At 38.9% G+C, this 25363-nt stretch overlaps 1 protein-coding gene across 1 annotated transcript in view; it reads left to right on the top strand.

The window, feature by feature from the left end:
- The window catches only part of LOC121439283 (obg-like ATPase 1), a 123905-nt gene that overhangs the window by 39058 nt on the left and 59484 nt on the right, over positions 1-25363 (top strand). The window contains exon 5 of the mRNA XM_041639757.1: positions 17909-18084. Within this exon, the coding sequence (XP_041495691.1) occupies positions 17909-18084 (176 nt within the window). The remainder of the gene's footprint in view (positions 1-17908; positions 18085-25363) is intronic.

The raw sequence follows: 25363 nt of genomic DNA, 5'->3' as shown, positions 1-25363 counted from the left end.
TGGTCAGTCTCAGTATTGCAGGGAAAAAAGTATTTCTAAATATTTGAGAATCTCTTAGTATTCTTAATGCTTTTTAACTTAATTCTTTTTTTTTTTTTTTTTTGATTTTTCGAGACAGGGTTTCTCCGTAGCTTTTGGTTCCTGTCCTGGAACTAGCTCTTGTAGACCAGGCTGGCCTCGAACTCCCAGAGATCCGCCTGCCTCTGCCTCCCGAGTGCTGGGATTAAAGGCGTGCGCCACCACCGCCCGGCTTTAACTTAATTCTTTTATAGTCAGTAATCATTTGTATGATTTTGGTCTGTTAAAATTCATTGAGAATTAGGTTTTGACTCACTGTGAGTCAAGTGTATTGTGCTGTTGAAAAGAATGTGCTTTCTTAAGGAAAGCATGTTGGTTATTCCCTTACCCTGGAGTCTGAGGCAGGAGAATTTGAGACTGGAACGAGGGCAGGAATGTGACTACTCAATGTTGGTAACAAATGATGGCGACAAAGTTGATGTCTACTGAATTTTTGTCTACTGTCAATTTAGTAAAGTATTTATATAGTATATATGTGTGTATAGTATATATGTGTGTCCATTTTAACTTTATGCCAGTGTCCTATATTTTGAAACTATTCTTAGGCCCCTGGACATATGTTATTCCTGTATGTGTATATCATGCCTTCCCAGTCAGTTCCATAGTCCCTTTTTATTTAATAAGGCTTTATTTTTCCAAGTAAACTACTGTCCCTTGCACTTTGTTTGTGCATCTTTGCCAACCACTGGGGCGCCTCCTTGTATGTATTTCTGGTGTAAATTATTTGAACTCTGTGCTTAGAAACCAGTTTGACGAGTCCTTTACTGCAGAACTCCTGAAGAGCTAGCCTGGCCAGGGAGCTGCACATCTCAGTCCCAGAGCCCACTGCTCATGTGGCAAGTGGAGTAAGCTGAGAACAGAGTTTACCATGTAGTGCTTTTGAAGCAGGACTAGGTTGTTGAGCTTGCTTGGATGTTGCCCTTCGACCACTTCTCTTTGGCCTTGTCCCAGGCTTGTTTACGTGATCTTTGTCTTTCTCGGCATGTTTTCTAGCATCTTTTCTTGCTGTTCTTGAGTAGTTGATGTGACCGAGCTCAGAGAGAAGTGGCAGCCACTCTTGCTACTGACCCTTAAGAGTGGCTGAAAGTGTGGACATTATCAAACCTTGCTTATTTTTTAGCCAAGAATATTTATCTTTCCACTTAAAGCCCTTGCGTCTTGGAGTTCTATTTATTTAAACATGGTTAATTTGAACTCAGGTGCAGTGGTAATGTGACCGTTGACCTGATAGCCTAGGTAACTACCTGGCTACCATGTGACTAATGAGCAGGTGGTGTCTACCACATGGATGTGCTGGACAGAGGGATAGTTTCTGGCACAAGCGGGACAGCGCAATTTCATCGTATTATGCAGGAGAATTTACAGTTGAAAAATCTATAAATTGTTAGCTTCTGAAATTCTCCATGTAATTAATTAAAACTTCATGTAATTAAGTCCACAGAAAGCAAAACTGTAGGTAAGGGAGGATGAATGCACTTTTTCCTTACTATAAAATATTTCTCTATTTCTGGCAGTCCTTTTTTGAAATCATTTTTATGTGATTAACTGTATGAGCTATTACAGTCTGTGCTCACTGCTCGGTCTGCTCACCTCTACTGTGTCTTTTATGCTTTAGCTGTGTTTTATGCACTGTGTATAGTTATATCTAGGGTCAGTTCTGGCAGTCCTGTAACACCCCCCCCCCCCCAGTTCTCCAGATTGAGCCCAGGGCCTCACTACGCTAGGTAAATGCCGTAACTTCAGTCTGGCCGTTGTTTAGCAGACTTAGTTATAGGTTTGATTCGATATGTGGGTGTTTTACTTTGTTAGCATGCTTTATCCTTATGGTTATTTTCTTTTCCTCCCTCCCTTCCTTCCTTCCTCTTTCTTTTGTACTATTTGGTTATTTATACATCTTCCACTCTTAGTATTAATTTTGCTCATTGACTAGATTTTGAAAATTCATTTTTAGAGGTTTCACTAGTGATTACAATCTGCATTCTTAACTTTTTAGTTGTGAACAAGTATTCTTAACTTTTTTATTGTTCATTTTGTATTGCTTCATATAAATATAGAAAATTTGGATGTTTCCTTAAGCCCATTTTCCCTGTCCATTCTTTATGTTGTAGTTGTGCTAAGTATATATATTCTGAACCTTACAATTTAAAGCACTGAACTAAAACTTGTATTACATAAGATCATCTCAAAGGGTTACTTTTTCAGTGACATTTAATACATCACATAACAAGTTTTTAAAACATATTTCTTTATTTGTATTAAAAATCTGGAACTTACCTATTCCACCACCATTCTCTTAACCCTGAAGTCCTTTAGCATAAGACTGCTAGCAATACATTCTCAGTTTTCTTCCATCTGGAAATGAATTCATCTCAGCTCATTCATAAAAATGAATTAATGAGTAAAATATTTTTGGTTCACAGGGTCTCTTTTTCTTTCTGTGTGTTATTGTCTCATGGCCACCTTAGTTTCTGGTGCGATGTCAGCCACGAATTGAGACATTTTTCTGTCTTGTTTTTGTGACATTCTGCTACAACTCTGCCAGCCTTGAAGTTTTTTGAGTTTATTCTTCTTGTATTCATTGAACTTCATTATATAAATTTCTTTCTTGCAATAAATTGGACCAATCTTATGTATTAATTATGAAAGTTTCTGTTATATACTTTTTTCTCCTAGGTTTCCAGTTCCATTCGGCCATTGTTCCTGGAACTCTGATGATCATTTTGTTCAGATTTATTTATTTCTATACAAACTATATCATTTCTGTTGTTTTCTTTAAGTAAGCATACTCTCTTGTCATCTTAGTTTTTTTTAAATGTCCGTAGTTTCCTTAAAGATATTTAATCTGTTACTCCACCCCACTCCTCGTTATTTCCTTTTTCTCTTATTACCAGTAATAAGATTTTTTAAATTCATTTTGAGAGCTTGTTTGGGGGTTTATTTTTTGTTCATTTTGAGAGCTTGTTTGGGGGTTCTAGCAGGGCCGTGCAGCTACTCATATACCCTTGACCCTTGAAGACCGGCCCTCCTCTATTCTGGGAAGGTCGTCCTCTTCAACTGAGCATGCAGCTTCAGGAGGGACGCACATGGAACTCTCATGGAGTGCTGGGGGAGGAAGGGGACCCCCGCCTAGCCAGCCAGGTCAGCCAGATCACCCTTACATCCTTTTTGTTCATTCTGTACATCACTTTTTGAAGATAGTTTTGAGGGACACTTAAATTTTTTATGCTCCTTCCAGCATCCAGGCCATCTCAAAGTTCAATCTCACTTGTTTTCTTTTCTCCTAATAGCAGGCTTGGCCTCCCATAGGCAATTTTGGCTCTACCTGGATATTACAAGTATTATGATTCCCTGTTTGTTTTTCTCCAATATGTGGTGCTTTCTTGTATCCGTTGGAAACTGATCTTAGATTGTCAATTCCACATCTTAGAGGTGACTTCAGCCTCGTTTCAGACACTTTACCTCTGATCTGCTTTGAGTCTGCCACCTGTCCATGGTTCTAATGGGAGTTGAAGACACACTAACTGGGAGGGTTCCCTTTATTTTTTCTGGCTCTTTCCTTTCCCTTTGAACTTTTCCATTGACATCATTTCTGGCTTTTTGTTGCTTCCCGAGTCAGGAATCCTGTGTCTGCCTGCTTCTTGAGCTGTGATGCCAACCTTGGTCCCTGCTCCATCATGAGAGGGCAATCACCATGAGTCAGCCTGTCTTATACATTCAACAAGGCTAAAATGGCTTCTGATTAGTCTCTCATTTTTAATTCACATCTGAGACTTTGTCTCAGCCTTCCTAGTAAGTTTTCTCCACTGTGAATAGCTAAGTCACGTGGCTGCTCCTTGAGTAGTCACTATAGGAAGATAGAATAATCTAATCTGCAGCTGCCTGAGTTCCTAGGAAACTGTTGGGAGTTAACAGAAGTCAGCACATATTGTCAAACCTGACTTTTGTGTTAACTTAGGCAGGGGAACTATGTGTATATGATTTAGGAACTAAAGCCAGGTGTGGGGTTGCACTTTTTTTATCCCAGCACTCAGGGAGTTGGATCTTTTTGAGTTCAAGACAACCCTGGTCTACATGGAGAGTTCCAGGACTATGTAGAGACCCTGACTCAAAAATATGTGTTTGTGTGTGTGTGTGCGCGCACACACACATGCACGTGCATGCGTCATTTAAAAGCATGTTTACTATGATTCCTGACTGGAAAATATCTTTCTTGTCCTGGTAATACCTCATAATAGTGGTTTAAATGATACTATTATGAGAGTTGAAGCCATGTAGTCCTGATGAAATTTCATTGTTAGAACTGTAATAAAAATATTTCCTCTTCATTAACTATGTAGTAAAGTTCATTGTTCATGAAAATGGCAGTGAAGATTCTTTTGTGGGATGTCCAAACAGAGTGGTTTTTAAGACTCCCTGTTCTCAGAATCAGTTTGTACTGGTTCTGTGCTGTCTATTCCAGTAAAGGATGGCATAGTATGAATCTAATTCTTTTTTGTCTTTATGTGATTAAATGAAGGAATTCTGTACTCCATGAGAGGAGAAAAAGCCTTGTGATATCCTTTTCCACAGGCGCTCCATGTTTTCGTATGGGTCCAATACTGACTGCATGATTTCTGTAATCTGTCACCCTGTTCTGTTGGTCTTTTCTGAAAGTTCACTTTCTGTTTTTATTGTATTTCTACCACCACTTAACTGATTTTTGTAATAAAATGTTATTGAGTTCTCTCTTTTGATCAGTGTGATCCTGGAACCATCTGTCTCGTAGCCTCATTTTCTCTAAGATGCAGAATCTCCAGCAACAGCCTAACAGCCCTAAAGCAGGAAGAGGGTGGTGATGTGCTGGATGCAGGAGGACGGAGAACAGCTGCTCTCCTTTCTTCCTCCTCCAGTGTCACCCTCAAGAGAAAGGGTTCCCAACCATTTTCTTTAAATGTTAGGTTTTAATTATTAGTTGTTATTTTGTGTGAATAAGTGTTTTATAAGCCTACATGTCTGTGCACCATGTGTGTGCAGTGCCCTTGCAGACCAGAAAAGGGCATCGGATCTTTTGGGCCTGGAGTTACAGACAGTTGTCAGGCACCTTAAGACTGGTGGGAATTGAACCTGGTACCTCTGGAAGAGCAACCAGTGCTCTTAACCGGTAAGCCATCTCTCCAGTTTCAGTTCTCAACAATTCTTATATCACATTGTAATTAATTCTGTCCAGGAATTTTGATTCCATACCCTAGGTGGGGTTGGGGAGTAAGCCTGCTTTTCAGAAAGTAGAAAATTATGTGCATTTGGTTAAGTTTTAATAATCTTTAGAAGGATGTATTGTTGTATGCTTTAAAATATACACAAATGAAAATCTAGCAGTAGCTGACTATTATCATAATGACTATTGAGTTTTATCTGTGCTGACTGTAAGACAAAGATAATGAATACATGAGCATACATTTATTAACTAGAGAGCAGTAATTTCAGACTTGGTATGAGACACAGAAAAGGAAAGACCCCATCTGGGAATATAGCTAATATTCCAGGAACCAGAGTTTTGGTGTTAATCACCTTTAATTGTTACAGAACCATTAAAAAATTAGAGGTATCACCATTTGAGGGTTGTTGCACTTGGTTATGCTACTGCCTTATACCTTTCTGGGGTTCCAGTTTCTTCCTAAGTTTTAAGGCTCTTTGTTGTTAAGAATTAGTGTCTTTTCTGGCATACTCTTGCTGTTCTGAATTTCCCTCAGACAAACTCTTTGTGTCTTTAATGTACCTTATGCATTCCATCCTTGTCTTTGCCTAGCTGTAACCCAGTTTTCTCCTACAAGGGCCATGTGCTCTGTAAACTACTTTTCTCTGTCCCCCTTTTGCCCTTTCTTTCCTATCTGGGAGTTCAGAATTCCCCTTTAAGCAGTTCCATTTCGTGCAGCCAACCATGTTTTGGTTCCATCTATGCCTATTCTTTCTTCACCAACTGTGCCGGCAGCTCTTTGTGAGTACGTATCAGTATCATGCCACTTACTTCTGTCCCCCAGATGCCTAAAATCATCTTTTTATTGAGCGTCATATAATCAGATGGTTATCGATTTCATGACTCATATTTGTTTTGCTCTAAACCAAGCTAATATAAATTGTGCCATAGTGGGTTTTATACTGCTTCACTTTGCTGCCTAAGAGAGCATTGCAGGTCACTTTTAGAGAAGTGAAAATATATTCTTATATCTTAACCTTTGGCACGTGTTGTTGGGCTTCCACGGACAGGCTTTCTGCTAGTCACATGCAGATTTATATTTGGCATATGTACAAATAGGATATAGATATGTTTTTGTTCACACTGTTAATTTTTTCATTATTATGACTTCAGTTTTACGTTGTCTCTAGTATTAATGCTTTTATCTAGGGTTAAAACTTAGCTAACAGTAACATGGTATCATATTTGATACAATTAAGCACATTTTATGGGTACAAATTTATATAAAGGAAAGGGAATCTTATTTTAAAGATGAACTGCACTATTTAGAAATCTGAGATCCTTTTGACATTGCAGCTGAGTTAAACAAATAATCTTTCCACCATTATAAGTAGTACATGTAGTTAAAAATACATTTATACATATTGTTTTTAAAAACCTAGTTAACTTTAAAATATGTAAGTTTTCTTGTCGTTTAGGGTTCTGTGAGGCTGATCATCAAGAGGGTTGCAAATCATTGGTGGTTTCTATTTTCAGATTTCCACATCCCGGAGTAATTTGCTTTAATTTCACCCAATTTAACCTATACTTCACACCATCACCATTCAGCTTTAATAGCTATGTTCTATGCATAAGAAAAGCAGATAAATGTCCACAATTAGGCTGCAAATGATTACGACTAGTTAGGGCTTTAGGAAGACAAAACTTAAAGGGCTGTGGCGCCAAACAAAGCACAAAGGAGGCTGGAAATCCGGCCCGAGAAGTCAGGGCCGCCTGCATCTGATTTCCACTTGATAGTTGATTTTACTTTTCCTAATGTATTGGCAGGTGTGCCCGTTCTGAGGATTGTTCATCGTTAAAGAATATTAGGAGTGCTCTGTTGTTAATTTACTTTGCTTGTAAATTTTTTTACTTCCTTGAATTTCAACATAGATAATCAGGTTTAATTAAAATGGTAGCATTTAAAAACTATAGATGGATAATTCATCTGAAATGTGCTGGTACTAATATGCCTTGTCAGCACATCTGTGAAGTGGAGGCTTTCTGAGATACTGATGTATACGTCAGATGACCCTATAGCACATGTGATGGGAGTAGAGTTTTAATAATTCTGTATAATGGATATGTACTATATACAATTCTTCGTATGTAATGTTCTCTGCGTGTGCACACACAGAAAAGGCTCAGAGCTTGCTTTAATTCTGCCAGTATGCTTCCCTCCCCTTTCTATGGCTTATGTTCTAGTTGGCGGTTAGTATATGAAGTTGTTTTAATGTATAAAGAGTTTGTTTAAAAGATAAACTAGTCATTTTTATGTAACAGCATTTTAGAAAATATTTGTAATTAGTTTATAATTAAAATAATGCATACAATAGCAAAATGACAAAGTAAAATATGATATTTTGGTGAATATATCATTACATCTCTTTACAAATTATTTTTTTATATTTCAGTCAAAGTTTGAAGGGTGAAAATACCTTCCTGAAAATAGCATAATGAATATAAATATAATATAAAAATAATTCAAAGTTTTGTGTTAGAGGTCAGCTTCAGACATCCTGTTAGATATTCTCTCAGAAAACCTGCATTGATAAGTATAGCAATATTGATGTGTAATAACTTTTTATAATTTATGTGCAGCTAGAATTTAAGTGAAATACTCTTCATTTTATAAATGAAATGTTCACTGTTATATAAGGTAGCATACTTATTTAAAATACATACTTATTTAGATACTTTATTTTCTTAAATAATAGCCAGATAATGCCATGTTAGTTTGCTTAAACCCAAATAAATGTAATCGGAATAGTCAATGTCATTGTGTGTCTTATTCACTGTAGCAAACATGTCTATAAGCGCAGGCATAGTTGCCAACTTTAAAACAGTGCTCCGGAATCAGTTCTTCAGGCACCTTTAGTGTTAAGATCCAGTGCATGTGGGAAAGAGCAGTGAAGCCTAACTTTAGATGGCCTTATTTTTAAAGACACTAGTTAATTCTCTTTTCTACAGAGTAGGCCGGTACGGTCATGCAAGACAATGCAGCTCCACAGTGTCGGTTCTGTTAAACTAGTTTCATATGCTATATCATAAAACTTTCAGTCCAATCAGCAACTAAATTTAAATACTGCAAATTGTAGCAGCAAAACAATAATTCTGCTGATTAGCCCCTTTCCATTTCTTGTAAGTGAACTGTTTATGCTGTTGAGTACCTTTTGAAAAAAGAAAAAGCCAAAACAGCCTTGATTAGTCAAGGAGTAATTGGATGACTTGATTTTAGCAAGAGAATGAATTGGTTGATGATAGCCTGTAACTAAGTGTAGTGGTTCTGTTCAGATGAATACATAACATACAGCCATCAGATCCCGACAGGTAGAGCTTATGGCAGTGCTGACAATCTAGTGGTGGGGTGAGAAGACAGAAATGGATGTCAGCAAGTTTGCCATAAAGTCTTTCGCTACAATTTTTGAGCTAATTTTTGAAGGAATTCAACATTTATATTCCCCCACTTTGGGGATAAGTGTCAAAATCCTGTATCTTGTTATTGTAGTTCCCTGAACTGTCCTTCAAAGACGAAGGTCTAACGTGGTTATTTGATCAGCAGTGTTGCATCCTTTCCCTTCCCTTTTTGTTAAAGATCTGGAGTGAGTGAAGACCATGGTTGTTAGTGCAGCAACCATTGGGTAAGCTGACCGTCCTCCTTGTATTCCTATCTAACTGCCTGAAGTCTTGGTTATGCCAGAATATTTGCATACTGCATTCTTATAATAACTCCTTGGTTGTTTTGAAGACTGCATATGAAATAGAGTACAGTTTTTAACGAACATCCTCATTTATAAGTAGTCGTCAGTAAGCCCAGTTGTACTGTTACTATCATCTCTTTATCCCTCCCCCAAGTATACTAGTTGCGTCTTCCGTGCTATAATGTGTATGTGGGCCCACAAGTGTCAGTTGCATAAGATATGGAGTCCTTTTTTTTTTTTTTTTTTTTTTTTTTTTGCTATGTGAAGGAAATAGCAGAGGTAGACCTGCATAACTAGCTAAAGGGGTAATAAACGCTATAAGGTATAGGCCCATCCAAGTCGTTCTGGCACTGGCTTTGATTTGGCACCACCTGGTGGTGAGTACTTGCTTTGGTTTAACTATCCGTGGTCATGGCTAGATTTTTGTGGACAGATGAGATCTGTTGAAGTAGGCTTCTAGAAATCTCTCAAGTAGTTGGTGTGTATTTTGTTGGGCCAATTCAAGTGGGTTGTGTTGGAAGACTGGCGGGAAAGTAAGATCCTACGTAAGGCAGTCTGCTTCCGAAGGACATACTTGTTTATTGTCTTCAGTCTCTCCAGTCTTGGTTTACCTTAGAACTGTGAGTCGTGTGGCCAAGAGCGTAATCATTTTGTCTGACATATGTTGCCTGGTTTGAGGGTATCTACTACTTCCATAATAATACTTTCGTTTGGTCCAAGGATGTGATCCCCTGATATAGTGTGGATATAGTCATCATCTTTGTATTCCAATACCAAATAAATGATGAGGAATTCTTCTATTTCTTTATTCCCCCCTTCTGTATATTAGAAAACTGAATTTAAAGTAAAAACCCAATAATATTTTGAGGAACGGCTGTATAAAACAGCTGTTTTTAAAATTAATCTGTATTTTTATTAATTAGGCCTTTTTAAAATTAATAGCTATTACATGTCTACATTGTTCAAGTATTTAAACACCAGCTTAAAACTCTAGAAGAAATAATATTTTCTCTCTTATCACAGCATCAATACATTTAAATATGCTACTAAAAATAATTTATACTTCCATCAAAGCCTGTGTGTGAATCTGAATCTACATTCCAGTTGCTCTGTGCACTGCCTCTTTTCTAGTTTGAAGCCTTGAGGGTTTTTCCCATCAACCTGTTATCCTTTATTCTAGATTAACTTTTTTTACATTTATTATATGCTGATCTGTCTTTCCTATTTGATTGTAAATATCTTGGGGAGCATAAACTAATTTTATTCTGCTTTCTTCCCCTTCTGTAAAGGGAGGGTGAAATGCAGAGGACATAGAAAGGGCTTTTACTGCCATTTATGTTTCTGTGAATAAAGGGTTTCACATGTGCTACCTGCCGTTCAGTAAATAGATTGAGCAGCAAATCTTGGATTATTTTCTAATGCTGGTGCCACAGTAGCGCACTTTGAAACTCTCTCAGCCTTCCCAGCCTTCTTCTGCACTCTGTCCTGCGTCTGCTGAGAATACTGTTCCTCCTCCTACCTCCAAAGCATCTCACACACAGTGTTTTCATAGCCTCGGTCTCACTGAAATGAAATCTCCATGAGTTTCCTCTGACCTTTCCCTGTATTTAAACTGCTGCAGTAATCTGTCCATTCTATTCATATGACCTGTAATGTGCACTTCAAATATTAAATGATCCTGTTCCTAGCTGACTGATCTTGTCTTTCCATTTCCACCTGTGTCTTGGTCAGAGCTGATAGATACACAGTTTGGTGTAAGGTAAGATAATGAATAAGAGAATCAATGAATGTTTCTGTATTTATTCATATTGAAAATATATAATGTCATAGAAGAAATGTACATTCTAGAAGCTAAAACAGCAAAAGATAAATTTCACAGCACATATTAACGTATTCAACAAACATTGCTAGGAAACCAGTGCTGAGCATATCAAACATGTAAGGTAGCGGATACAGAAAAGTCCTTATAATTTCTTGTCATCTCTGAATTCCCCATCAGTTAGTGCTGGGCTCTACTCCTTTAGATTTATAAAGCACCTGCATAGAGTTCCAGAGAAGAAAGTGGTCTTATGATTTTTCTCAGTTGCTCACTGTCTTCCATCTGCATGGCACACTTGGAGAAATGTGGTCTGAGATCTCTCCTGAGTCTGACTTTGTAGCATGAGAGACTAATGATCACCAGAGAGCACATAGACTCGTTATGTAGATGACATGAGAGCAGTCAAATCTGAAAATAAAACAAAGTAGAGTTACAGAGACTGTTTAGTTAGGGGATAAGAAGGATGATCTTAATGAGAAAAAGTAAAATGTAGCTAATTATCCAATTGGAAATGTGTAACAGTTAAAAATATCTGGTGCTGAGAAGGATGTAGCTTAGAAAGAAGGCATATATATATGTATGTATGTATATCCCTATATATATGTATATGTCCCTATATATGCCTTCTAAGCTTTATATATATGTATGTGAGCTTGAGCTGAGGATATGCACATGGAGAAGATATTAGAGGGAGGCCTTTCCTACAGGTGGAAGACACATGGTGTGTTAGAAGTCAGGACACTAGTGAAGACACATGGTGTGTTAGAAGTCAGGACACTAGTGAGATGCTATTCAGGAGACTTGCACAGCAGAAGTAGCTCCACACTCTAGGTACAATGAATCCCAATTCTAATAAAAATATCAAATTTGTCCGTGTATTTAAAGTGTCTGTTACAGTATAGAACAAGCAGTGGGATCTTGTTGAGAGGCGAACCCTCCTCTCACTAAGGAACAACTTCTCTCTGCTTCTGTGGAGAGAGAGTCACTGCATCGCAGCACCTAAAAATGTGAAGCCCTCGAGCGGTTGAATATAATTAACCACAGGTGTTGACTCTGAATTATAATTCATAAGTTTTAAGTGACTTTAGGGGTTTCTTAGATGGTATGATTGTATAATTATGTACAGTGTAAGAATAGTACTAGTAGCTGTTGGGCAGGATTTTCTGGGGTTTTGTACGCCTGAAATAACTGTGGTATAGTAGTGTTTACTATAGTTGTGTCAGTTAAGTGTGACACTCAAAATCAAAGGCTTTCTTGTTTACAACTATCCCACTAGAAGCTTCCATTTCAACAGAGCTCATCTTTTTATATCTGTTTCTTTCTATCTTACCTTCCTCACCCAATATTTTTGTTTCAATTCATTGCTTAAAAGTATGTTATTTGGGAGCTGAAGAGATGGCCCAGTGGCTCTTCTTCCAAAGGACCTGAGTTCAATTCCCAGCACCCACATGGCAGCTCACAACTGTCTGTAACTCCAGTTCCAGGAGATCTGCCATCATCACACAGACATGCATGTAGGCCAAACACCAATACATATAGAATAAAGATAAATAAATTAAAAAAAAGAGTATGTTATTTTTAATTTTAATGAAGTCTTCAAATTAAGGGAAGATAATGATTTCTCGGAACTCAACTGACCCACTTTATTATTCTTATAGTAAATACTTATTTGTCTTAAGATCTGGATTATTTTTAATCACAGCATTCTTGATTGCTTCCATATAAGTTAATTAACTGGTGCAAAAGCTCCCTGTGAATCATTTATAATTTATTTAATTTTAGATTAACCTCTTAAAGTCAGCTACATGTACATTTTGTTTTACTAAGATTTAAAATTTTTAAATGTATTTTATGTATTTGAGTGTTTGGCTTGTATGTGTGTATGTGCATTGTTTGAGTGCTTGGTGCCTGCAGAGACGAGAAGAGGACGACATACCCCCTGGAACTGGAGTTACAGACTGTAGTGATATTTTGTTTGTGTTTTAGCAAATAAAGCTTGCCTGAAGATCAGACTGCAGAGCTAAACTACTGGAGGCCAGGCAGTAGTGGCACACACCTTTAATCCCAGGACATCTCTGTTAGTTCAAGGCTGCCCAGGGCTACACAAGATTGAATCTGTCTAAAAGAGAAACAGAGGTCCATACAAAGGTGATCCCTACAGTTGGGATCCCATGCCTCTAATCCCAGCACTAGGGAGGTGGAGACAGGAAGGGATATGACTGGGAAGAGACAGAAAAGGTCAAATGGTGTGCACTGATGACAATACTATACCCAGCTCATTGTTTTCTATGCTGACTTCAACCTAAAAGCATATGTGTGCCTATATCTTCTGCTTTAGAAATGTGGCTTCCTGACTTTTTAGTGGTTTTGGTAGGAATGAATTAAAATGTAGATTTTTCAGAACATTTGCTGTTTACCTTGAAAGACAAGCTGGAATGTAATAATATGCAGATGCCTTGATGCTGATTTGATATGGCGTTTCTTATCTCTTTTTCTAGAGCAGTGGTTCTCAATCTTCCTAATGCTGCAACCCTTTGATATAGTTCCTCATGTTGTAGTGACCCCCAAACATAAAATTATTTTCGCTGCTACTTCACAACTGTAATTTCACTACTGTTATGGATTTTAATGTGAATATTTTTAGAGTTAGAGGACCTAAGGGGTCATGACCCACAGATTGAGAACCACTGTCCTACCAAGTATTCAGTTTGATTATATAATACCTTTTGCTTCATATCTAGTGTGGGCTTTTAAGTTTTTATGCATTGGCTTTACTATAATGCATATAAAAATCCTTTGACTTGAAACCATGTAGTGATCTCTCAGCTTCTCTTTTTGCCTTCCACCTACTCTGCCTGGCCCAGGCTATCCTGAAACTCACTGGCCTTGAACTCAGAGAGATATCTCCCCCCCCCCCCTCCTGAATGATGGGATTAAAGGTGTGTGCCACCACAGCCTGCCTCCAACTCTAGTTGGAGTTGTTTTCTGCAGCTGACATTCATCCTGTCTTTATGTCTCCCACTCATATCCCGTTGAGTTTCTTCTCATGGCATTTGGGGTACAGTGGTGTGCTGCCACTGCCTTTAGTTCTTTCCTACTTCTGGTTGGTCTTTTAAACACGCTCTTTACATGAGAGCCATTGCTGGCTTCCTGCTGCCTAACAAATGAGAAGCACACTTGACGCTGCTAGCTGTAGCTTCCTGTGTCTTTCCCTCTTCAGTGTACTCCTCTCCACTAAGGTTCTTTTCAACCTTCAGTTCAGCTTGAGGAACATATACCTCTGTGAACTTTTTTTTTTTCTTGGTTTTTCGAGACAGGGTTTCTCTGTGGCTTTGGAACCTGTCCTGGAACTAGCTCTGTAGACCAGGCTGGTCTCGAACTCACAGAGATCCGCCTGCCTCTGCCTCCCGAGTGCTGGGATTAAAGGCGTGCGCCACCACCGCCCGGCCCTCTGTGAACTTTTATTTTTAAACTGTTTAATTATATCTGAGATCCTACTGGTTTTTGTTTGTTTTTAGCTCATTTATGCTTTTTTAAAACAGACTAGTTTGTTTTGCCAACTAGTTTGTACAGTGTACAAGACCAAAATCTTGTTTTTGTTTGAAATTCTCACAGACTTAGCACATTGGTAGATTTATAAGGGAACTTATGTTGGTTGGGAATGTTATAATTAGCGAGTCATATTGTAGTTTGCATGTGTGTTGATGGTGGCAGTTTGCATATCAAGTAATTCTTTATCCCTGCATTTTATAGTGTAGAGAATAGAAGAACAGGTCCAACCAGATCTTGTATCCTTTTATACACAAGACAGCCCTAGGTGTGCTGTGTAGAATATCGCTTCCGTGGCCTGCGGCGTGTGCAGTGCTGCTGTGAAGCTTGACATTTTCTCCTAACATCTAGCATCCAAGAATATTTTGCAAACTCAGATGTAAGAAGTAAGATAGCAAAGTATGAGAGATGCTGGTGTGTCTCATTGGTGGAATATTTATCTATCACATGAGAGGATTCATTCTTAAGCACCAGCAAAACAAAAATCACATGAACAAAACCACCAACACCATACAAAAGAAAAGGGTCTGAGAAGAAACTCATAAAGACAACAGCGGAGAGCAAGGGGGCTGTGCTTACACAGACGCCACGAAAGACTTGGTGCTCTCAGGTGAGCAGCCAGTCAGTCTTGAAGAATGTTGACTTGGTATCAGGAAGGCTAGTCGTTGCCGTGAATCCATCTTCCCTCCCTCCCTCCCTCCCTCCCTCCCTCCCTCCCTCCCTCATGTAGGGTCTTGTATAGCTCAGGCTAATCTCAAACTTACACTTTGAGCCTCCGTCTCTCAAATACTAGGAATCCATGGGTGTCCCATGATACCTGACCAGTGCTTGTGGTCCTTGCTATAGTGGATTTCTGATAGTGTTGTGGAAGCATATGGTTTGAGTTATAAAAAGGCTTAAGACATGGAGATTTAGCAGATGTAGGCAGTGCTTTCAGAATGTTTAGGTCTGAACTGGAGGAAGGAAGGCAGCAACTAAAGTGAAATTAATGTCCTGGAGCGATTAACATATTTGATTCAATATAGAATCTTAAATTTACTGAATGAAGTGTTTGAGGGAAAGAATTTGTGAAATGGAGGATGTACTAATAGCCTAAGGTGTCAGTAAATCAAAGGAACAATCTGTGAACAAACATTTACGGGAAGGAAGGAAAAGAAGAAATGACTTCTGTGACAGAGAGTAAAACCACCTAGTCCATGTGTCCGTAAAGGCTGATGGTTCTGGTGTTCAACAGAACCCAGTAAATGCGTTAGGAAAATTTAAATGCAGTTTCTTAATTACAACCCTCAATTTTATCCAAGTGCCCAAGATAATGGTGAGGAACCTGGTATTTGAAATTCTACTAGAAGCATAGGAACGTTAATGTAAGCTTCTTTATCAGTTTGTCTCACTTAAGCTTTTCACAATGAACAGTTTTTATAAAATAGGCCACTCTTTTTCTAAAACACAATAAAAAAGTTTATTTTAAATTTTTAGATTGTATTAAAAAGGTTTCTAAATTTTAGTTACAATTTTGGTCTTACAGTAATTAGCCAGAAAGAGAAAATCATTATTACTATATGTTGTGTCTAACCGTGTGTGTGTGTACAGAGAAAGACTGAAATATTAAATACAACAAACCTTTGCTTTTCAAACTCTTACTTTAAAAAGATTGGCCATAAACTAGCTCTAAATTGGGTTCCACCACAAAGATTACCCAGCAGTCCTATCACGTTTCCTTTACTATCTTCATCCCAAGCCTCTCCCCCTAGGTGCTCGGCCGCTCCCCGTCCCTGCTCTGGTCAATAACCTAGCCTTAGATCCTCTGGAAATAACGGCAGGTTCAACTCCACCTCTTTAGTTTTCATCCAACCGTCCCTTCTTCCTGGGGTAAAACTGAAAACACTACTATGCCTAGTGCACCTCTCTCCTGTCCGCTGTTCCTTAGTTTTCAGGGCTGTTGTTGACTCCCTGTGGTCATTAGCTCTATAAAAAGATAATTGTACAGGATAATTTTCACTGAGTGTCATAGAAGATGCAGTTGTTTCTTTTTTTTTTCTCCCCCCCCTCCTTCCTCTTGATTTGGCCAGGCATGACCTTGAACCTCTGACGTTCTTGTTTCCACCCTGCGTGTACTAGGTTTACAGGTGTGTCTCACTGAAATGCCACAGAAACACTCCCGACTCACCTGCACCCCAGACGGACTTAGTTATCTCAGTCACTGGCAATGCTGCCTATGTTGTTCTTAGTAAGAAACACTATTGTGCCCGTCAGCTGGGGCTTATGTGTTTGTTGTGTTTAGTAGGAAGTACACCCAGTTTGGGTTTTTTGGTTTTTGTTTTTTGCTTATTTTGTTGATTCAAATTCTGACATTTGATACATCAGTTTCATGCCCAAAGCACCTAAATATTTAAATACCTATATTAATAGCAGTATATATGTATGGCTGAACAATCTACATTAAGATGAAAAATCCTCGGCGCTTGTGTTTTAGAACTCCCTATAACCTGTAACAAGAATGTCCTAGTCTATGTTTCATAAAAATAAACTGTATTTGCTATTTCTTTCTCAAATTCAAGCTATCTCACAAGTCTATAATACTTCTGTCTAAAATAATTGATACTCTATGTTAGAAAACATTTCTCAGGCAGTATAATCAAATGGATGATTTTGATGAAATTAATTTGTTTATGTGTGTTTACTGTTTTGTGCCTATATCACTGCTTTCTGTTTATAATATTTCATAGCATTTATTCATTTTTGTGATACTGTTCTTTATCTGGTAATTTGAGTAAATCCCAGCTGAATTATGTTGCCACATTATGTCTCCCGAAGGGCATGAAGTCAGTACACATGCTTCAGTAATATCTGGTTGTTTTACCCTTATGTTTCCAGTTGGCAATTTGAAATTATGGCTTCAACTGCACTTTAAATATGTGATAATAGCATGTGTTTCTAATAAGGGCCAGCACTATTTTGTTCAGATAGTGTGAATGGTTGTCACTCACATACGACAAATGCACCTTCATCTGCTTCTTTGATAGCCCCCTAAAAACCATACCCTCAAATCAGGCCGATGAAATTAGCTGCTGTGTAAATTGTGTGTCTGAGTGGTTCATTATCTAATCACCGTCAGAACCACAGTGATAAAGTAGATTGAAGCAGAGAAGAGGTCTGCCAGATGATTTGAGCTCCCCCCAAATCTGGTTTCCCTTGGAAACCCTAATAGTGCAGTTTAGAACTTCAGGCTTCCATGCCTGCATTCAGTGTCTTTATATCCCAAACTTGAAAACCACCGGTAGCTCTGGAATAAAAGTTCTTTTTCCTATAAAGATAATAATGTTAACTTGTCCGTATCAGTTTTTTCAATGTTGACGCTCTTGAATGGTTATTTCTGTGGTTAGTATGTTAAGTGTTACCAAATGGTGGGGGATACTGTGGTCTGCTTGAGAAGAGTTAAGAATAATTGATTTGCTGTAGCTGTTTGCTCGCCATCTAAAGTCTTCACTCTGTTCACTCTGATTCCTTCCTTTATCTGCGTATTGAATGGGTCTCTTTAACTCACTTTAGGTGCTTTTGAAGATGATGATATCACGCATGTTGAAGGAAGTGTAGATCCCATTCGAGATATAGAAATAATTCATGAAGAGCTTCAGCTGAAAGATGAGGAAATGATTGGGCCCATTATAGATAAACTAGAGAAAGTGGCTGTGCGAGGAGGAGATAAGAAACTAAAGCCTGAATATGTAAGTAAACATTTACAACTTTTAAGGAAATATTTACTGTTATTATTGAATTTTAAAATAAAATAAAAACTGATAAGTTTCATTTGAGGGCACAACAAAAGTATAATGGTGATTAGCAAGCCATGGTGTAGTAATATTGAGAATTTGCAAGGTTATGGGGTAGATTTTTGAGTTTTAGTACTTAGTGAAACATAGCTTTGCAATGAAAAACTAGGTTTTGAAATATGAGTATATGGACTTTATAGGTTTGAATTAGTGATTTACACAAAAGATGGATCTTACTTTGGGGTAGACAGAATGAGTATACTGTGTGTGTACACGTGTGTGGCATGTAGGTGCACATATGGTACAGTGTACACGTGAGGTCAGAGAATAACTTCAAGGGTTGGTCCTCTTTGCATTTTTATTGAAACTGGGCCTTTAGTCGTTCACCACTGCGTGTACCAGGCTAGCTGCTCTGTACACTTCGGGGATTCCCCCTCTCTGCCTGAGGAGCACTAGGGTTACAGAGCCTACTGTGTGTGACTTTACGTGGGTTTTGGGGATTTGAACTTAGGTCTTTGTGCTTCTATGGCAAGCACTTCGCCTAGTGAGCCACCATTATCTATACTACTTGGATATATTTTTAATCACATTAGTGAATTATTTTTAGTAGTATTGTGATAGATGTTCCAAGGTTTTGAAGTTTTATACAGTGGAATTGTACTTTTCATTAAAAAAGGAATGCCATAATTCTACTGTTTTATTTATTCACGCCTTCCAGTAACTGTTCTTGCCTTATGTGTAAATTTGTTGTAGAAATAACTTTCTCTTTGTATGTTACTTTTATTGCGGTGTTTGTTTTAGTTTTCTGAAGGTGATTATACCATTTCCCCTCCCACATTTATCTTGGTGGGGTTTTTTTTGTTTTTTTTTAATATTTATTTATTTATTATACATACAATATTCTGTCTGGGTGCAAGCCTGAAGAGGGCACCAGACCTCATTACAGATGGTTGTCAGCCACCATGTGGTTGCTGGGAATTGAACTCAGGACCTTTGGAAGAGCAGGCAATGCTCTTAACCGCTGAGCCATCTCTCCAGCCCCTATCTAGGTGTTTTTAAGACTGCGCTCCTTAGAAAGAAACCCCGTGGCTCACAGAGCCGTAGCGCACCACTTCCAGAGCCTGCTTGCTCTTCTGAGGCTTTATGTTTCTGCTCTAAGCCAGCCTTTCAGTTCCTCTGGGCTTCCTTACTTGATCACAAGCTCCCCTCTTTCTGCCATGTGGCTGACCTCGCTTTCATTCCTGTTCTCCAGCAGTTGCTGAGGTCTACAGCCATCTGCCCTGGGCTTTCCTTTTCAACCCTAATGAAATCCTTCTCTTTAAATAAACTTTGGTTTTTCTGAAGGACGGAAGGATTCTATACTTGTCTTCTATTATTATCAATAAATAATAGTTAAGGGCTGGAGAGATGGCTCAGAGGTTAAGAGCACTGACTGCTCTTCCAAAGGTCCTGAGTTCAATTCCCAGCAACCACGTGGTGGCTCACAACCATCCGTAAGGAGATCTGGTGCCCTCTTCTGGCCTGCAGGGATACATGCAAACAATACTGACAATACTGTATACATAATAAATAAATAAATATTAAAAAAATAAAAAAATAAATAATAGTTAAGAGTGAAGCTTGATTTGGGGCGGGAAGACGTGTGTTATCAGTTTCCCTTGTGCTCTTACTGCTCTTGGTCATTTCCTGTACACATGAAGTAGAGAATGAAGAGGTGTCTAATGAAGTTGCATGAAGGTTAGGATAGAGAAGAAAATGGAATATGAGTTTAAAAACTATTCCTTGGCTGGGAGAGGGGGACTGGAATGTCCCTGTCTTCTGGACATACCACGACTGCTGTGCCCATGAACTCACAGCAGCTGTTTACCAGCATAAGACCCGCACAAGTACAAGCCGGTCATGGAGCAGGGAGGGGCTCAAAGCTCCCACCCCCAACTTGCATGCTATTGACAGCTAATGGCTGCTGGGGCAGGAAGAGTCTGTTTTATTTAAGGGTCTGGTCTTTGTTGCATTGACTGTGCTCCAGTGAATGCCCCATACTGATGAGTACATGAGTAATACAAATTGTACTTGGTGAGTTATTTAAAAAGAATGAAAAGACACAAAATTGGGGTGGTGGATCTGGGAGGAGTTGAGGTAAATATCCAAATACATTGTATGAAGTTATCAAAGAATTAATAAAATGTATAAAATAGTAAAGGTTAATACTAAGACAAAAATAATATTTCTACAGATGGAAATGTTGCTTAGCTGTAGAATGTTTGCTTAGCGTGTGCACACACATATATAAATATCCTCACACACATGGCTATGCACCCCAGCACATACACAGATAGCAGGCATAGTGACAAACAGCTGCTATATACTTGAAGGGTCAAGGCAGGAGGATCAGAAGTTATAGGCAAGCCTTATTCCTTCCTGGAGGGACTGCCTCATGAATAAAAGTGGGCGGTGAGATGGCTAGCGGGTAAATTGACACCCAGGCCTGACAATAGGAGTTTGGTTCTCCAATCCACATATGCCTTGTGGAGCCTGACCCCCATTACATGTGTGTATGCATAATATGAACATAAATACATACATAAATATGTTTAGAAAATCATCTCCTATTTTGTCTTATAAGAACTTTATTGTTAATCTTTCACATCTCAGTCTGTAATCTACCTGGGATTAATCTTGTTGTTATGAGTGTTAAGGTAATTATCATGTTTGATTCTTCTCTCTATTTGGTAAGATGTTGTTCAGCAGCCTTTACTAAAATCTGAAATACTTCTCTTCCTACTCCAGTGAATACCGCCTCCGTCATAGCAAAGAGCTTTGGGGTTTTAGCTCTAAGAACTCTCTTGCTGAAATGACAGCGACACACTAAAGACTTACTCCACTTTGCCATGGCCTCATTTTAACCAATTCTCAAGGGGGGGTAAAAAAAGAATTCTTGGAAGGATGTGTAAAACTTATTTCTGAAATGTGTAGCCCAGGTTGGCTTTGAACTTTGATCCTCCTGCTTATGGGATTCTAAATCCTGGGATTTTGAGTGTGTAAAAACATGCATGCCATAGGCTAGTAATTTTCCTTCCTTCCTTCATTCATTCATTCAATGTACAGTGTTCTGTCTGCATATATCCCTGTAGGCCAGAAGAAGACACCAGCTCTCATTATAGATGGTTGTGAGCCACCATGTGGAATTGAACTAGGACCTCTGGAAGAGCAACCACTGCTCTTAACCTCTGAGCTACCTCTTCAACCTACTAGGAATTTTCTTAAATGACTTAAATATATCTTCTTGTTGTTATTGTTGTTGACAGAGTGTAACATAGCCCAGGCTGACCTCAAGCTCTGAATAGCCAAGGATGCATTTGAATTCTTGATTTTCCTGTGTCTGCCTTCCAAGTTTAGGGATCATGGGGGTGTGCCACTGCACCTGACTTAATGCTTGCCTGACATAGAATCCAGAGTTTTGTTCATGCTAGGCCATCGTACTACCATCCGACTTACATCTTCAGCCTCCAAAAGCATCTTTTCTTTTTTTTAAAGAAATGATTTATTTATTTTTATTTCATGTACATCTGTTTGCCTGTATGAGGGTGTTAGATCCTGTGGAACTGGAGTTATAGACAATTGTGAGCTATCATGTGGGTGTTGGGAATTGAACCAGGTCTTCTGGAAGAGCAGCCAGTGCTCTTAACCACTGAGCCATCTCTCCAGCCCCAAAAGCTATAGCATGAATAATAAAAACCCAGAGACAGATATTGGGGTTCAACCTGAAGATCAGAAAAGCAAAAAGCCAGTCACTGACTCTTAGCTTTCTACCTCAGACCAAAATGGCAATCCTGCCTCCTCTAGTCCTCAGAATGAGACTGAGCTGAGACCTATCTCCTCCCATTTTGTATTCTTCTCTAGTGCTGGGATTAAAGGCATGTGCCACCACCACTCACCCTCTGTGGCTAACTAGTGTGGCTGCTGGGATTAAATGTGTGTGCCACCACTGCCTGTTCTGTAAGGCCGACCAGTGTGGCTGTTTTACTCTCTGATCTTTAGTCAATCTTTATTTATTAAAACACAAATAATATACCACTATAAAAAGCATCATTTCTAAAGATGTTAAGAGTAAAATTCATTGAAACTGAATAGCATCCTTCCATCTTCCTGTGTAGTCTCTAGTTAATGAAGGCGTCTAAAATGAAAACCTGTATTTGTAGTCCGGGCTGGGCTGGACCTTACTATGTATCTCAGGCTGGCCACACACTCAAAGTAATTCTCCTGCCTCAGCCTTCTAGGTGCTGAAATTACAGGCGTCAGCGACCATGCTTTTTCTTTTCTCCTCTCTTCTTTTCTATCACCACCATTCCAGCTAGCCTGGTGGCCCTTGAAATCTGTAAGGTCACCAACTTCCTGCCTCTGTCTCCCGAGTGCTGGAATTGCAGGCATTTATTGTAATAGTCTATCCTCAGTGTCTTACTTCTCCGTTAAGGTAAGGGCTAAAACAGAAGGTTCCTGCTTTAAAAACGGTGCTTCTCATGGTAAACTGCACATAGCACAACATTCTCCATTAACCATTCAGTGGTGTTAACTAGTCATCACCAAAATTTTTCATAAACTTTGAGTGAAATTCTGTGCTCTTCACATTTTCTTATCTCTGTTTCTGGTAACTTTTGTTTTCCTTTCTGTCTCCAAAGATTTTTACCTATTTTAGATATAAAATAGAATTATATGATTTTCGTTCTTTTCTGTTTGGCTTATTCCATTAAACATAATATATTCAAGAATATCAAAATATCTATTTTTATCACTTTTATTTACTTAAGTATATGTGTGAGTGCCAGCTCACATGCATGTGTACCACATGTGTGCCCAGTACCCAAACTGCCTGTAACTCGATGAGCCAGCATGTGGGTGTTAGGAACTAAACTGTAAGAATAGCAAATACTGTTAACTTCTGAGTGGTCTCTCCAGCCTCTTTATTGCTATTATAAAATAAATTTATAGAAAGCAAACCCTAAAGTTAAAAAATACTTAAGTTCATCAATCAGTTTAGAAGTTCATGACCCATAGGCTGGGGAAGATAGTGGGTGAAGTATTTGTAAGAGAGCCTGAGAGTGAGCCCAGAACCCATATAACAATCCAGCTGCCCTGGCACACTTACAGTCCCAGTGCTTGAGAGACAAAGACAGCAGGGTCCCTGGACTGCTGGCCACCCAGCCCAGCCTGCTTGGTAAACTGCAGGCCAATGAGAGACTCCTAAGCAGTGACACTGAGTTTGTCTTCTGGCAACCACATGAACACATATATACGCATCCGCACAGACATGAACACAAACACACACAGAGATCAGTAGTGAGGGCTGGAGAGATGACTCACTGATTGAGAATGCTTGCTGCTCTTGCAGAAGACCTCATTCCCAACACCCATGCCCAGCAGCTCCCACCTGCTTAAAATGCTATTTCCTGGAGATCCACTCTTCCTAGCATCTGTGGGCACTTGCACACACATACACACACATCTATTTTTAATGTATATTAATCAGGAACATACTTAGATTATTATAGTTTATTATTTGAATCTATTCTATACTTTCAGGAAGTTTGAAAGATAATTTTTTTCAAAGTGAGTGATAAAATCCTTAATTTGATGTGGTAATATCAATGCGGAACTCAAACTTTATGTCTTGTTTTTCTGCTGCCATGAAGTGACACCTTGACAAGGCAGCTTATAAAAGAAACCATGTCTTGGGGGCTTGCTTTCGAGAGTGAATTCATGATCATAATGGCAGGGAATATGGTGGTAGGCAGGCATGATGCTGGGACTGTAGTTTTAGCCCACATCTGATCCACAGCTTCAAGGCAGAGAGACCAACTGGAAATGGTGTGGATTTTTGAAAGCCAACCCCCAGTGACACACCTCCTCCAACAAGGCCACCTCCTAATCCTTCCCAAGACAGTTCTACCAGCTGGGGACCAAGCATTGAAATACAGGAACCTATGGTGGCCATTCTCATTTAGACCAGCACACTGTGGTAGGTTGGACTACTTCAAGGGTGCAAAAGTAATTACTCTAGACACTGGTGAGGGGTTGAACAATGCTGCTGTTAAGCAACAATTGGAAAGGTTGAGCTAGTGTTTCCTTTTTGCTTTTTACATGAGAACCTCTGTATAATTGACTACAATTAACCAAATAATCCTAACACTATATTTTGCTTAATTTACAGTCATTATTTTTGGTAAAGAACTATTGTAAGGTTTTAGGAACAAATTGACTTAATACTTGGTTGTATAGCATGTGAACATATAGGTAAAAATTGCTAGAGATGAAAAACTTCTATGACCTTTACTTTCAGAAATTTTATTTTTAAATTGAAGCTATTAGTTGAAAGGAGCAGATTATTTTAAAAAATAAGATTTTCATCTTAAAATAAGACCATAAATGCAGTGAGATTAAGAAAATACTCAAGAACAGTTTGTTGTATAGTCATATGCCTTTTGGTGTTGAATTATTTTTATTTTTATTTTTTTTGGTTTTTTGAGACAGGGTTTCTCTGTAGCTTTGGTGCTTGTCCCGGAACTAGCTCTTGTAGACCAGGCTGGCCTCGAACTCACAGAGATCCGCCTGCCTCTGCCTCCCGAGTGCTGGGATTAAAGGCGTGCGCCACCACTGTCCGACTTGGTGTTGAATTTTACGTCGTGCCAGGACAGCTCCTGGAAGCTCAGCAGTCTGGTCTCTCTAGTGCTCTGTCACTCACAGAGGAACCTGCTTTTCCTTCTGTTGCCATTATGATTTATATCTTGCCTTAGATATTTTTATTTCTGACTTTTGCTTCTTTATAATATATGCCTACTTAAAATCAGCTTACTTTGTCCACGGTAGCTTGTCTGATTCTCTCAGCATTTCTTCACTTGCTGTCTTATGTGTGCTCTATATTTTCTGATCCAGACTCAGGACCTGAGCACTGCATTGCCCTCGCTCCCATTTTGGCAGAGCTCTTACAAGACACCTCTGCATGGGGTCAGATGCCCACTCGTTGTGACTGAGAGACTAAGCTGTTAAGAGAAGTTGTAGACTGGGCCATATTACTTTAGAAAAGGACTAGGAGTCAATTACCATGGTGGACAGTGTGTTCAGTATGCTGTGCAAATGTTATGTGTACCTGCACACCCTGTTCTCCATTTGAGGACAGAAATAAGGAAGTCCAAAGGTGTTTGAGACCTCCCAAGATAATGCAGAGCATTTGAATTTGGAG

The sequence above is a fragment of the Microtus oregoni genome, unplaced genomic scaffold (assembly GCF_018167655.1).
Source record: "Microtus oregoni isolate MIOR12 unplaced genomic scaffold, Mior012 000060F_ref0000265, whole genome shotgun sequence".
In the NCBI taxonomy this organism is placed as follows: Eukaryota; Metazoa; Chordata; class Mammalia; order Rodentia; family Cricetidae; genus Microtus; species Microtus oregoni.
Note: the sequence above shows the minus strand (reverse complement) of the source record. Positions and strands in the feature narration are given on the sequence as shown.